This window comes from Ochlerotatus camptorhynchus, unplaced genomic scaffold (assembly GCF_037179485.1).
Source record: "Ochlerotatus camptorhynchus isolate MF236.1 unplaced genomic scaffold, CSIRO-AGI_Acam_v1.1 ptg000213l, whole genome shotgun sequence".
Taxonomy (NCBI): domain Eukaryota; kingdom Metazoa; phylum Arthropoda; class Insecta; order Diptera; family Culicidae; genus Ochlerotatus; species Ochlerotatus camptorhynchus.
Genome location: NW_027040703.1, coordinates 3,862,943 through 3,877,695, shown reverse-complemented (window position 1 = coordinate 3,877,695; position 14,753 = coordinate 3,862,943). Strand labels below are relative to the sequence as shown.

The following is a 14,753-nucleotide window of genomic DNA, read 5'->3' as shown; positions in this document are numbered from 1 at the left end:
AGAGTGCATACAGCTGCATCGATTTTCGGTTTAAATTCGCGCAACCGAAATCCAGCACATAATGTGATGTGTTACACGAACATATTATCATATAATAAACTGAATTCTGATAAAAATGTGATTTCTGTAAAACAAAACAAACGAAAATTGCTCTTCTTCCAGCAAAACGATTGCCAATCCATTTTACTGGATAATCGGTACATTTTGCTGGTTTTTCAGTTAAGTGCTGTCAAATTAGCTCTGAATCAATTTGCTGGCCGTTCAGCAAAAACATTTTGCTGGAAGGATTGCTGGATTTCCAGCTCGGCAAAATCCAGCAAAATTTTGCTGGTTTCCAGCGAATAAAAATGGGTGTGTACGGTGTTTCGTGAAAACCCATTAATGGGTAAAAAAATACCCATTTTCAAACCATGTATGCAGCTGTCAAAAAATGGGGGAATTTTGAAATCATAAAATGGGTGAAAAAATACCCATTTGAAGAATCAGTTCACGGTTGCATAATGGGTATATTTTTTACCCATTAATGGGTGAAAAAACACTTCGAAATTTTATCGAAATTTTATATTGGGAATGCAAACCTCGATGCAAACAGACTGTCCGCAGCATATTTGGCGAAAGTAAACGATCTCCGGAAAATGTTAGAATCCAAAACGTTGGAGAGGCTTACGGATAAGTCAATACAATAGATAATTTGTATTATAATGTTTCGTGAAAAATTTGAGCGGAACACCTGCATTTATTTTCAATGTTTTAAAAACATTTTTACATCAACGAGTGCTTGCATCCTCCATTTGTAAAAATGGGTATTTTTTCACCCATTTTACGGTAAACACAATATAAGAAAATGGGTGAAAAAACACCCATTTATTGACAGACCACCCATTTACCCATATATGAGTAAACCATAGTTTACCCATTAAATGAGGAGGGGCACTTTTAGCGGAAATGGGTATTTTTATACCCATTAATGGGTTTTCGTGGAACACCGTGTACACACTCTTTTTCAAAACAACCCAGTGCGAAACCGAACCTTTTGACAGTGCGAACCAATTCGACAGCAAGCATGCAGAGTTGTAACAGGTTGTATTGGCTATCAAAAGCAACAACAAACGCACCGAGAAACGTTAATTCTAGCGAGTTATTAACAAAAGAGAAAATCGACGAAGAGAATCGATCATCGCGTTTACGCCCTTATGCATGTTCACTGTTGAATTGTGTATATACGGAAAAACGAATCTTTGCATTAATGACTATTTTTTAACCATTTTTAGAACTATGGCTTATATCATGTTATATAAGCTGTCTTGCAATGAGCACTCATACATAGGATTTCCAGTTAAAACTAGATGTATGAGTGCTCATTGCCAGACAGCCTATATTACTACATGATACAAGCCATAGTATGTACCGAGGTATGTGCGGAGTATAAACTTTATTCAATACTGGATGAAAAATAACTTGTATTTTCAAATTGTATAAATCAGCCATCATGATCAGTTGAATTTCGAAGCAGGTAGGTTGTGCTGTTGTTATTTTATAGTACGTTCAGACTACAGAGTTATAACATGTTGTAGCTTGATGGTTGTTTCTGTGTTGCAATTATTTGACAACCGTTACAACAGAGTTATAACTCTCCAGTGTGGACAGCGTTTTATTTAGAGAAACTATATCAGTATTGTTTTATACTTACAGATACCGGTTTATAGTGGCACCGGTGGTGTAGTGTTAAGAATGATTACCTCTCATCTCAGCAGGCCTGGGTTCAATCCCAGTCGACGCCGCCTTCCTTCGGGAAGTTGGTCACCGGTTCATGAGTTGATGGGTCGATAGGTAGGGTCCAGGTGTGGGAGCTGCCTCCATGGCGTCGGTAGCATTGGTGCTCAGCATGGAAAATAAAAATCGAGATCTAGGATCTAGCTTGTGCATATTTTCGATATAATTTGCCATGCTCATCTACCTTCTAGCTAAACAATTGTTATAAATTTATAGTAAATCAACCGTATCAGTAGCTTTCCGGCAATTGACTACTGACCGAATTATTTCTTTCATGCATACTTCGGCGCGCAACAAAGCGGCAACGGCTGACAGATTGCTCTTTTGTTTCGACACGTTTACTCAACATTGTTTGTTTAAATCTTACACCTAACAGTATAAGCTATCCAGTGCTGCCAAATATATCTAAATCATGATGCACAAGCATGAGAAATTACTATTTGAAATTTACTGCAAAAATTCGTCACGCACCCTGTACAGTAAACAACTGTGTTTAATGTTTTAGTTATCTTAATGATAGCTTGGCAATAATTATCCTTAAGTAATCATTTCATTTTATTTTTAGCGAGTTTGTGTGGGAGATATCGTAACAAAGGAAGAGAATCGGTGCTTTACCACTAGGTACTCTGTTTGTTTGTTTTTTTTTTTTTTTTTTATTGTAGTCACTTTAACACTCTTGGGTCATTTGTGACTTGTCCGGGGTGAGTTTTGAACTCGTGACTTTGGCGTGAGAGGTATGGATGTTAACCACTACGCCGGGGTCGCCCCCGTGTACTCTGTATTGTGTTTCGGTTTGTGCAGTTTGAAGTCGGCTTGGTTAGTTTTAGCTGGCTTTTATTTTATTATGGCTGAGCAATTGCAGCTTCCGATCGTTCAAGTGGCACCAGGTAATGCTGAGAGGCAACATCGATGAACACAACCGCCAGTGGGAATAGACGAGTGCACGGATGGATTTGAGTTCACTCACTCGACAAAAAGGATCTATCAACTTATGTGCACAAAACTTGTTAAGCGTTTTTCGTGCGAACCGAATTGATGAATTTACGCGAAACTGCACCAGTGCATGCGACCCCTAGGTTTGGATTCCAAAATCATAAAAGTGATGATGTACTAAAAAATATTCCATACGATCTGACAGATAGCAAAACGTCATTTTCATTTTCACATCATTTCCATCTGCCGGTCGATCGTAACGTAGATTCATCAATACGCTCACGCAAACTAACAACACCATCGAGCAGAGGAAATTCTCCCCTTCCCGATAGTGCTCTTGGTTTGCGTGGGCGTACTTCGGTTCTCGTGAAAAGGACCTAGCAAATTATTTACAAAAGTTGATAGGCTCTTTTCAAATGTTACGCGAGCATTATTCATGTGTTCATTTTTAGTAAACAGGGCCCCGCTGTTGTGTCAAAAAAATTAGAAAAAAAAATTAGAAAAAAAAAATTAAAAAAATTATTTAATGTTTTTTTAGATTTTTTTGAGAGGAATATTTTTCAAACACTCATAGTCGAATATCATATCTTTACACTCAAAAAATTCCACACGTCATCATCATGTGTCTCACACTTAATTTTGCGCTTATTGTGAAACACATCCATTTCATGTGTGAATCTTATGCTATGAATCATGCCTGAACACTATGGATTTGAATTGTGACACACTTGGATTCTATGTGCCTCATTTGGTGATATCAATAGCTTAACACATAATAGTTCAATATTCTACAATGTTCTGCTTTATCGACTTCTACTTTACCGACTCTAAAAATGAATCGACAAATATATAAACAAAACTGCCAGAGGCCAGAGTTTTCACATAACTTCTTAATGGGTCTGATTTGGGATTCGATCATGGACTGTTGGGGTGTGCTGCTGCTGGAGTCTTCGTTCGATCCCACTGTGCCACGGTTGTTCTCATATATATGAGGCGGGTTGATAGGATAAAGTTACAACTCTTGTTTTCGATGTTTACCTTTCTGAGCAAACAATTCACATCGCATTGAAATGCAAAACACATTAAATCCATCTGTTTTGAACAGTAGTGTGCTTCAATGTGGAATACACTTGAATAGATAGTGAAAGATTTTCAACATTTCAAAATTTGAAACATTATAAATTATCGTGTATAATACATTGAACGAAGGTGAAATACACTTAAAGTAAATGTGATTGTGCATTTAAAAAATCAAGTGTTTAAACACTTCGATCAAACGTGTGGAATTTTTTGAGTATACTTAGTTAAACTATTCGTGTCGTGTTTGCTTACATTTGTGTACGAATGAGATTTGCGAACTAAAAGCAGCACGATGCGAGCCACGAAGGCTTCGAAATTTAATCGAGGATTTTCTTCCCGTCCCAAATTACCTCCCAAGCTATTCGAAGACGGAGGATTATTTATCCACTCATAAATTCAATGGCACCATTTATTAAAATTTCCGACGTTTTTCTAAAAAAAAATATCCCTACTTATTTCTAATCAAATTTTTAGCTGTCTGTCTGTCTCATTCCGGTAGGTACGGATAGTTCCCCTATGGTTCTGATTATGGTTCATAAAAAAGTAAAATATTTCATTTTTAAACAATATAGTTTATCAAGTTCACGCAAAAATGGAATTCCTCGGAAAACGGTTTGTTCAAATCTATCCTGTCTGTGAAATTTTACCGAAATCTCAACATCTGAACTTTCGGTAAACAGTTCGGTGAAGTATTACCAGATTCCCTGTATTTTTTCACCGAATATCTATGAAAACCGAACCGAAAGTTTTCGCAGATTTCGGTGAAATAATCTTAGTGTGTGTGTATTTCACGGTGCATTTGCAACTTTTCGAGTATTAACAGATTTGTAAGTATCCAAACTTGGTTTTGGGGAATCTATGGCAGATCTTGGCCGAAAATTCGCCGTTGCGATTACCCGAATCCAAAAATTGGAATGTGTCAACAACAATTATTTGACAGTTGAGACATGCGCTGCGCAGGCGGTATGGTACAGTGTTGCCACTAACTTCAAAGATCATGAACATTTCTAACCATACCAAACAGTGCCAAAGAGTGAGCCAAGGTGTGCCCAACTGTATTTTTGGCACATTGTGCGGAGTGACCAACCCCTTGGTCTGATGGGACAAACTGGTTTGATGTTGTTTTCACATTTTTCACGATCAAAGTCTGTCACACCAAATTTTGAGTTCAAGTTCCAGCAAAATGAATTACTGAAGTGTATCCAGCAAAAGCAAGTTTTGCTGTTAAACCAGTAATCGATATTATTTCGCTGATTGTTCCAGCTAACAGAATTAAATGTCAAAATCAAGATCGGTTCTATCGTTGGCTGCTGCGAGCTATGAGATAATTTTTCAGTCGGTTAAAAAATTAATAAGTGCACACCATAAATTTATCACTAGAAAATCAATAATGCTGCGGAAGTCACACGAAACGAAAATTAATTATTTTATTCATGTGTTTCACTTATAATATAATACATTTTTGCCAAAACATCAGCCTTATACATTCCATAAGACAAACCACATAGGTCCTATAAGAATGCATAAAAGGTATGTGTGACCGCTTATACATTTCATTTGACACATGATCTTCATAAACTTTTTGCAAGGCGTCTGCTTATTAGTTGACTTATACATTTTATAAATAAAAAGCAATAGAAATTTGCCAAAAGGTATAAGGAGATTTCTATCCGTGCATGAAGTAAGCGTAAAATTCAAACTTTAAGCAATTTTGTACCAAGGCTCCTTTTTATTTTTACAGTCAGGCGAAATTTCATTGGTAACCCATCAAGAGTGCATACAGCTGCATCGATTTTCGGTATAAATTTGCGCAACCGAAATCCAGCACATAATGTGATGTATTATACACGAACATATTATCATATAATAAACTGTATGTATTCTGATAAAAATGTGATTTCTTTAAAACAAAACAAACGAAAATTACTGTTCTTCCAGCAAAACGATTGCCAATTCATTTTACTGGATAATCGGTACATTTTGCTGGTTTTTCAGTTAAGTGCTGTCAAATTAGCTCTGGATCAATTTGCTGGTCGTTCAGCAAGCAAAAGCATGTTGTTGGAAGGATTGCTGGATTTCCAGCTCGGCAAAATCCAGCAAAATGTTGCTGGTTTCCAGCGAATAAAAATGGGTGTGTAGTTTTACCATAGAGGTAACTCTAAGACCACTGGGTCCCGAAGAAAATCATTATTATTTTTGGCTCACTCAGTACCAGAACAACGGTCCCAAGCAGTCCCAAGCTATTTCACTCACCCCTGCATGTTCTGTATGAATCCACACACCCCTGATGTTATCTGTCAAACTTTCATAGCGAATCAAAACAAACATAGTGTAGTAATAGAATTTCAACTAGAATAGGGTACGTTAATCGTTTGCTTGGGACCAATAGGCTACTAAAGTGGTGAGCCAATTTAAAATCGTTAGTTTCGTATTGATTGTTGGTTTTACCACCAAATATAAAAATAAATCGAAGTAGATTTTTTCTTTACTTTAGTGAATTTTAGCCATTGGATAATTCTTCACTTTGCAGGAAAAATATCAGAGGTATAAGCAACAATCAATACGAAACTAACGATTTTAAATTGGCTCACTACTTGACTAGCCTATTGGTCCCAAGCAAATCGATTAACGTGTCCCATTCTAGTATAAATTCCAGTACTACACTATGTTTGTTTTGATTCGCTATGAAAGTTTGACAGATAAAATGAGGGGTTCGTGGATTTTCCTATGTTTCGAGGGTTGCATCGATTAGCTTGGGGCCGAAGAGACTACCAGAGCTGAACCAAAAAGTTGAGCTTGTTTCTTCGGGAACTTCTGGTTATAGAGTTACCTCTATGGTATAAGGCCTGCCTTGAAAAAAAAAAACATAGTTGAAATTTACAGAGTTTTGGTTGGACGACATTTAAAATTCGGGAAACACAGAAGAACAAACTAGACCATTGATATTGAGTTAACTTAATGACTAATACGAACAAGGCAGAGCTCCACCGTGGAAGGCGGTGCCCCCCCCCCCCCGTCCGGTAGAGATGTCCCGACGGCCGAAAGGATGGAATCAAACATTGAAAATAATCCATCGTCCTTCAGGAAGGAGATCAGGGTAGCCAGGATCGAAGTTTCGTCGCCCAGTATGTCACCGATATTCCCCCGAAAGGCCATAGTGTTGCTCGACGGTGGCTGGAATATTACAGACGACGCAGGTCTTGCGGAAAACTCCTCCGCCGAAATCGTGTGAGAGCCGGGTGTGACTTGTGCGAAGCCAACCATTCTTCTTGCCACCTAGCCTGCATGGAAGTTTCGACCCATCGCTTGACGTTCGGAAGTGGAACTTCATCGGTGTACCTGGCACCAGATGGTCCCGCCCGGCCAGTCTGTCAGCGTCGGAGTTGCCAGTGATGCCACAATGCCCCGGAACCCAAGCAAATACTGTGTTGGGGGCATTGGCGTAGCTAATGGGGGTTCCAGGGGGTCCAGGTCCCTCCCGAATTATATAGCCCTCCTCCAGAATTATCTAGGCCCCCTCCAGAATTATCTAGGCACCCTCAAGAATTATCTAGGCCCCCTGCAGATAAATTGTCTAGCTACGCCAATGGTTGGGGGGCATGTCTGATGATCTCCTGAATCCACGGATAAGTGGGCATGTTGGACCGGAGAGCAGAAATTACGTTGTGTGAATCAGTGAGGATTATGACTGGTCGGTCGGATGATGTGATTGCTGCTTCGAAAATCGCTGCTGTCTCTGTAGAAAAAAAAAAACAGAGCATTGTGGCGGTAGGCTCAAGCTCATTGGCGAGATCTTTCCCACAATGCCCATCCCAATTCCGTTGTGCGATGTGGACCCGTCCGTAAAACGGTGCGTATGCCTGGGGTACCCGGAGTTTAGCATCTCCGCGACGGAATGTCTGAGCGCCGTTGAGTTGTCTCTTGCCCTAAACTGGTCCTTAATTTGGCTTTCGATGTTTAACTATTTTCGATTGCCAATTTTTTCCTCCCACCCAGTGGCTCTTGGCTCTTGGGGGGAGGTCGGTATTGGCTGCTGTACGGAGGATTCTGTTCTCCTCCTCGAGGAGATAGATCCATTTATTACCCGATGTTTTTGCCAAGTAGGAAGCCGCTTTGATGGCGACTGCGGTGTCGATTCGAAACCGGAAAGGAAGTACCCCGACTTCAGTGCAGGCTGTGTCAGGCGGCTTCGAGGGCAGGAGACCTGAAACTACCCGGATGTAGCCGTTGTAAACCGGTGCAAGGACTTGCAACAGTTTATCCTTGGCCATTGCGGTGAGCTCCAGACCGTAGAGCAAACGGCTGTCAATAACTACCTTGGCTACATGCAGCCGGATAGCTCGGTTGTTGGTGCGGTGCGGCATGGAGATTGTTTTGATAAGGTTTATGCGGGTCTTGCAACTATCCTTAACGCTGTGGAAGTGTTGCGTGAAGGTTAAGTGTCGATCAACTAGAACGCCCAAGATGCGTATCGTTTTTTTTTCAGGGGTGTCGGTTGATCCCCAATCTTGATAGAAGCGCCGCCGACTCGGTGACCAGTAGCGTAGACGTGATAGCGGATACTCTTTGCTGCTGAGAGTTGGAACCCGGCTGAGACCGCCCATTTGGCAACTGCCGATACAGCTGCTTGTGCCTAAATAAAAAGACACTTGATTTCTTTCAAACTCTCTCGAAAAACAAACAGATCCGCCCAACTCTGTTTCGAAGAGATAATTTATTTATTGAAAAATCCAACTATCACTAAAATATTATTAAGTATAACAAAGAAGAGGTGAAATGATTAGCTTTTTTGATTTGATATAGTTGTAAATGTCCTCACTATCGCCTGCATTCTTCCACACAATAAAGTATAATGATCATGTTTGTCAAAACATCATCGCCTTTCCTATTTTCCTTTATCAACAATATGGTAATCGAGGTGTTAATGTGAATAAATAATAAATTTAACGGTAAAAATATTCGTTATACGATACTGCTTCGGAAATAAAATACAAAAAAAAAACATATGGTTCTGATATTAACAATTCTACATTCAAGGGTACTTTTCTGCTTGCTTCTTTTCTTCTCTCTAGCATTAGGATTATCTTTAGTAAATGTTAAATCAATCTGCTCTGATAGAGTTATCTAATCATATATTTTCATTTTTTTTATTCGTTTAAATACAGTTTTCTTCATTTCGTTGACCGCCTAGTTATAGTAGTAGTAGTAATAATTGATTCCTTCTTTCTCCTGGTTTCTGCTTAATTTTACGATTATCAACATATAACATAAAGAGGAAGGAGATAAGCGATCAATGTTAAGGATAAATTTTCTTTAAGAAAGCATTTTTCTTCATTCTACGTTTTAAATACTTTATTTTGTGTTTCTATTTTTTTTTTGTTGATTCTGTAAAAGCCGCTAAAAACTAGAACGACAATTATTTTAAAATTTGTCACATTCTCATTTTAAGGTGTAGGTTTGATGTTTGTTTCTTAGTTTGTTCTTTAGTAAAAGGCAACTTTTGTGAATATAGGCCGTTCCCGCTAATCTCGTGTGTGTGTGTGTGTTGCTTTGAAAGTGTCACAATAAGGATACAGTTAATAAAGCCCATAGCGTAACCATTGTAAACTCAATTTCACTGCGTATTTTGTTTCATTAAAATATATTTCTGATTCTCTAGGAAAAATACTTCATCCCTGTTGTTTTAAAAACATTCACTATGACAAACACTCTAGGACATTACCGTGTGTATAAGGAAATAAACTTTGAAGCCGAAAATCAAACTGTTTAATCAGTGTTAAAAATAGCTAAATGTGGAGAATAAATAATCTTTCGGGTTTTAAGCAAAAGCTGAAAACAATGACGCCGCATAGTGAAAACTTATCCCACCGCAAAATGGCCATCTGTCCGTCACTTTGACAACTTGTACACTGTGAAAGACTTTGCTACACTTTTTGACATATTTTGTATTTCTTCTCTACAATGAATATTTTTTCATTCATTTTCAATTCCTTAACACATTGTTGTTTTTTAGAATATCATTGTGTTGTGTTTCGTTGTTTGTTACTTTAGTTGATTCCGTTTACAATTTAGAGAGGGAGTTTACCGCAGACAAACACATACATAACTAGGTACGTTCGCCATTCATTCTGGTTTTAAATGTTCATAAGTTGGCAGTACGATTGAAAACATTGAAGATGGGTTAGACCTATTTGTCTGCGGTTTTACTATAGGTTGGTTGTTTAATTTGTTTTCGTGTTGTTTTCTACATGTGTGTGTGTGTGTGTGTGTTTTTTTTAAATTTGTGTACATATGCTTACGAAGTGCCACTGACCGGTGTTGTAGTTGTTGGTGTTGTAATTTCTTACATCAGTTTTTGCTTGGCGCATTCCGGACAGATGACATCCTGTTCGTCGGTAATGAAACCGCGGCCGACCAGTGACGTTTTGCAGATGGCGCAGATGAAGCAATCGTTGTGCCAGTGACGGTCCTCGAACGAGATGAAACGGGTACCGCCGATTCCTGTGAACGAAGGTGAGTAAGTAGGTTAATGGCTATGTCACAAGCTTTAATATTAAACGCAGTAGATAACATAGTAGGAATGAAACCTAGAGCCCTCTAGTAAAAGTATGGCCATCTGCCAAAAGCTGTTCCGATCGAACTGTTAAAATGCACTGCTTTGGTCGATTGGAACAACTTTTTACAGTGTTCTGGTTTCAGTCGTTCATACTTGTATGGCTTTAATGAAGCCACCGTACCATAGAGGTAACTCTAAGAGCAGAAGGTCCCGAAGAAACGATCTCAACTTTTTGGCTCAGCTCTGGTACTATCTTCGGTCCCAAGCTAATCGATGCACCCCTCGAAACATAGAAAAATCCACGAATCCCTCATTTTATCTGTCAAACTTTCATAGCGAATCAAAACAAACATTGTGTAGTACTAGAATTTCGACTGGAATGGGGTACGTTAATCGATTTGCTTGGGACCAATAAGCTAGTCAAGTAGTGAACCAGTTTCGAGAACTTAAAAAAAAATAAAAAATTGAGAAGATTAAAGAACTTTAATGCTGATATTCCATTTATTATAATCAGGGAAGTTCCGAGTACTTCGAGGATGATCAGAAAACTTCGAAACAATCCCATTAACTTCAGGATAATTGCAAGAACCTCGAAGGAGTTCCGAGAGGGATATTCCGAAGTGCAATTCAGGAATGTTTTGAAAACTTCAGGGATATGTTATGAATATAAGGAAAATTGCTGGATAATTAGAGCATGTGGAAATATTGTGCTTACATCCCACAAAAATCAATTTCCTTCAGATTTTTTCCCTTCTTCTCCTTGGAGTATCTTGCGACTGTTCCTTAAGCCCACTGGCTTCGGACTTTTTCCAGAAGTTTATTTCAATCTACTTTAGAAAGTAGCGGCGCCGGTGGTGTAGTGGAAAGCGTGATTACCTCTCACCCCAGCAGGCCTGGGTTCAATCCCAGTCGGCGGCGCCTGAGGCATAACATCTATGATCAAGCCTTCCTTCGGAAGGGAAGTAAAGCCGTTGGTCTTTGGTCTATGCCTTGATGGGTCGATAGGTAGGGTCAAGGTGTGGGAGCCTCGGTGGGAGCTGCCTCCCTGGCGTCGGTAGCATTAGTGCTCAGCACGGAAAACAAGATCGATGGAAAACAAATCAAGGAAAAAAATACCTTAGAAAGTTTTTTCCAGTGTCTCCAAGAAGTTTTTTTTCCGTCTTCTCCAGGAAGTACAATTAAAGTTCTACCAGATGTTTCTATCGAGCTCTCTAAGAAGTTTCTTTCGTCTTCCTCTGGAAGTTTCTCCATATGTTTTTTCTGACTTTATTGGAAGGCTTTTCCGAGCTACTCCTGACTTCCCCTGGAAATGGTTACCCGTGGAATTGGCTTATTATTTCCAAAAGTTTGCTGGCTTCCGATTTTTTCGGAAAATTTCTAAAATAATTCTAAATATTTGTCTTGGAAGATCCCCATCGAAAGTTTTTCCAATATTTCTGAGAACTTCCTTCAAACTTCCTCCACTAGAGCTTATAGGGTGTCCCAGAATGTCTATGCACGACTTTGGAACACTCCTGCTTGTTTCAGATGACGTTTTGTAAAAGTCATCCTTTTGGTAATACGTAGAAATTCTATTATCAATATAAACGTTAGGCTAATCAATTATTATAAAATGTCACATGGAATTACACCTATGCCATCAATATACTCTCTTTAAATCGAACGCCGCGTTGCACACGCAAACTCAGAACATCAACATTTAAAACACCTGCTCCGCTGTAGGGGAGTAGAAGCAACAATCAATACGAAACTAACGGCTCGCTACTTGACTAGCCTATTGGTCCCAAGCAAACGATTAACGTATCCCATTCTAGTCAAAATTCTAGTACTACGCAATGTTTGTTTTGATTCGCTATGAAAATTTGACAGATGAAATGAGGGGTTATTCGTTTTTCCTATGTTTCGAGGGGTGAATCGATTAGCTTGGGACCGAAGATAGTACCAGAGCTGAGCCAAAAAGTTGAGCACGTTATCTCGGGACCTTCTAGTCTTAGAGTTACCCCTATGGTAGAAGCAACAATCAATACGAAGCTAACGATTTTAAATTGGCTCACCACTTTAGTAGCCTATTGGTCCCAAGCAAACGATTAACGTACCCTATTCTAGTTGAAATTCTATTACTACACTATGTTTGTTTTGATTCGCTATGAAAGTTTGACAGATAACATCAGGGGTGTGTGGATTCATGCAGAACATGCAGGGGTGAGTGAAATAGCTTGGGACTGCTTGGGACCGTTGTTCTGGTACTGAGTGAGCCAAAAATAATAATGATTTTCTTCGGGACCCAGTGGTCTTAGAGTTACCTCTATGGTAGAAGTGCGTTCGTTAAAGTACTCTCCCGGTTTGCCTGGGATCGGGATTAAAGCCGAAGGTCAAGTTCATAGGACGGCCTTGAGAAATGGGGTGGGGAATTTGAAGGTCGCCTTGACGGGTACTGGTGGGAGCGAGAGGTCACAGTCAGAAAAATGCTATCAAAACCAGACCCGAGTTCTTCGTGCGAAGCGGTGAGTTTTTCCAGGTTTTTATCTGAGGACTAACACATTTCTCGCCCGTTTTGCCTGGAGTTGTGAAACGTTGTAGAAGGATTGTGATATTGGTCGCGTATAGTCTAAAGTGATTCTTTAGACAGTGTTAGATTCGATCGCCCAAGTTACTCTTCAGGGTTCCTTCCATTCATTTCGGCTAAAAAAATGTTTTATTAAATTATGGAATAATAAGATATTATGATAATAATTGGTTTGCGTAAGCAACAAGACAAGATTGTAAAGTTTGTGTTTGACACATAAAACTTGCAAATTTAGCTTTGAAAGAGTCACATTGAGTGGTTTTCTGATCGCCTTTTCGCGAAGAGTGAAGAGCGAAGAGTGGGTGAGATAAATGACAAAATCGCTTATTGCGACTCTCATGTAGCAAAATTGGCAGGTATTATGCGTCAAACACAAACTTTACAATATTTTCTTGTTGCTTACACAAACAAAATATTATCATAATATCTTATTATTCCATAATTTAATAAAACATTTTTTTTTTGCCGAAATGAATCGAAGGAACCCTGATTCTCTTCCACAACTGGTGAAGTAAAAACCCAATCAAGAAAGCATTGCGACTGCTTTATATCCCGGATTTAGGAAATCCACTACTTCCGGATAGTTTGCTGTTTTTGCCATAGTGTGTCAAAAGAGGGACCGCATCGTCAACATCACGCCCTATCAAAACGAAACTGCCCGTTGACGAAGTTTCCAGTGTTCGACCGTCAACCAATCAAACGCACTGGTGAGTGGATGCACCATTGCCCAGCCGAGCACAAGGACGCACCGCTAAATCCAGCTAAACCAAACCACCGAGGAACAAAGAGCCTCGTTTCACAATAGCCGGTGGACTCATCGCGCGCAACCAGGGCTGTCATCTGATCACTCAATGCGCGCAATGTACTGATTTTCTGAAATAAACAAAGTGAGAATCAAGCAAACACAAAGTTTGCTATTCTTTCACCCTGCGCAAGTGTAAAGCAGCGGAAAAGAGAGACAGAAACACACCAAGAAATAACGAAAGCTCAATGTGTAGCTATCGCTCCGACGGCTCCAACACAAAGAGCGCCACTCAGTGTAGGGTTGCAAATGGGAAACACAGCAAAAAGACATAATTATTCTTCGTTATGCCCTTCTTCATCTCCTATGCATGCAGTCGAGGTAAGCTAATAGCGTATTTGTTTATTATCCAGTTCCAACCTGGATTGGGTATCAAGTTAAGCTGGGTTTAGACTAGGCAAGTCAAATGATCAACTCAGTTGAATTCAATTGGCTTGAAAAGTTGAGCCTGGTTCAACTTTTTTCAATTCAAGTGAGTTGATCAAGTCAGTTGAATGCCATGGTTTACACGTTCAATTCGCGTTCAAGTCAGTTGAATTCAACTGACTTGATCAATTGACTTGCCTTGTCTAAACCCAGCTTTAGGGTCTGCTTGTTTTCTAGCAAACGTCACTTTGATCGTTTGTGTTTATAACTTGGCACAGGTCGACTTACGCACTGACAAAAAGTTCGGGTTTGCACTTGGTTGGAACTGGTTCCAACCTGGGAATAAACAAATTCGCTATAAGTCTTCAAAGAACTCAAAGAAGACATTAGCCTTGTTGTATAATATTCGCTCCCTGCGCCGCACGGAGTGTACCGCTCATTGTGTGGATCGCTTTCTCGCAGATTAGTTGAAAAAGAGTGTGCGAAGTAAGTGGGAGAACCACACACTCTTTGTCGAGTGTTGTGAAATGCATGCACAAAGTTGCTATGCTAACGCTCTGAGGCGCTTTCCAGCCCTACGCGCAACAATAGCGACAGCCGTCGCTTGATCACGCAGGTTGCGAGGGATTTTACAACGCACCGGCGACCGCATGTAAGCCGTCAAAGATCGTGAGTAA

The 14,753-nt window shown here is 39.7% G+C and overlaps 1 protein-coding gene across 4 annotated transcripts in view; it reads right to left on the bottom strand.

Annotated features, from left to right (window-relative positions):
* Positions 1-8,481: 8,481 nt before the first annotated feature.
* Lmpt (Limpet) overlaps positions 8,482-14,753 on the bottom strand; it is a 512,992-nt gene continuing 506,720 nt past the window's right edge. For all 4 annotated transcript variants that reach the window (XM_065224671.1, XM_065224672.1, XM_065224673.1 and 1 more), the window contains one exon: positions 8,482-10,287. In XM_065224671.1, the coding sequence (XP_065080743.1) occupies positions 10,130-10,287 (158 nt within the window). In that variant the 3' untranslated portion in view covers positions 8,482-10,129. The remainder of the gene's footprint in view (positions 10,288-14,753) is intronic.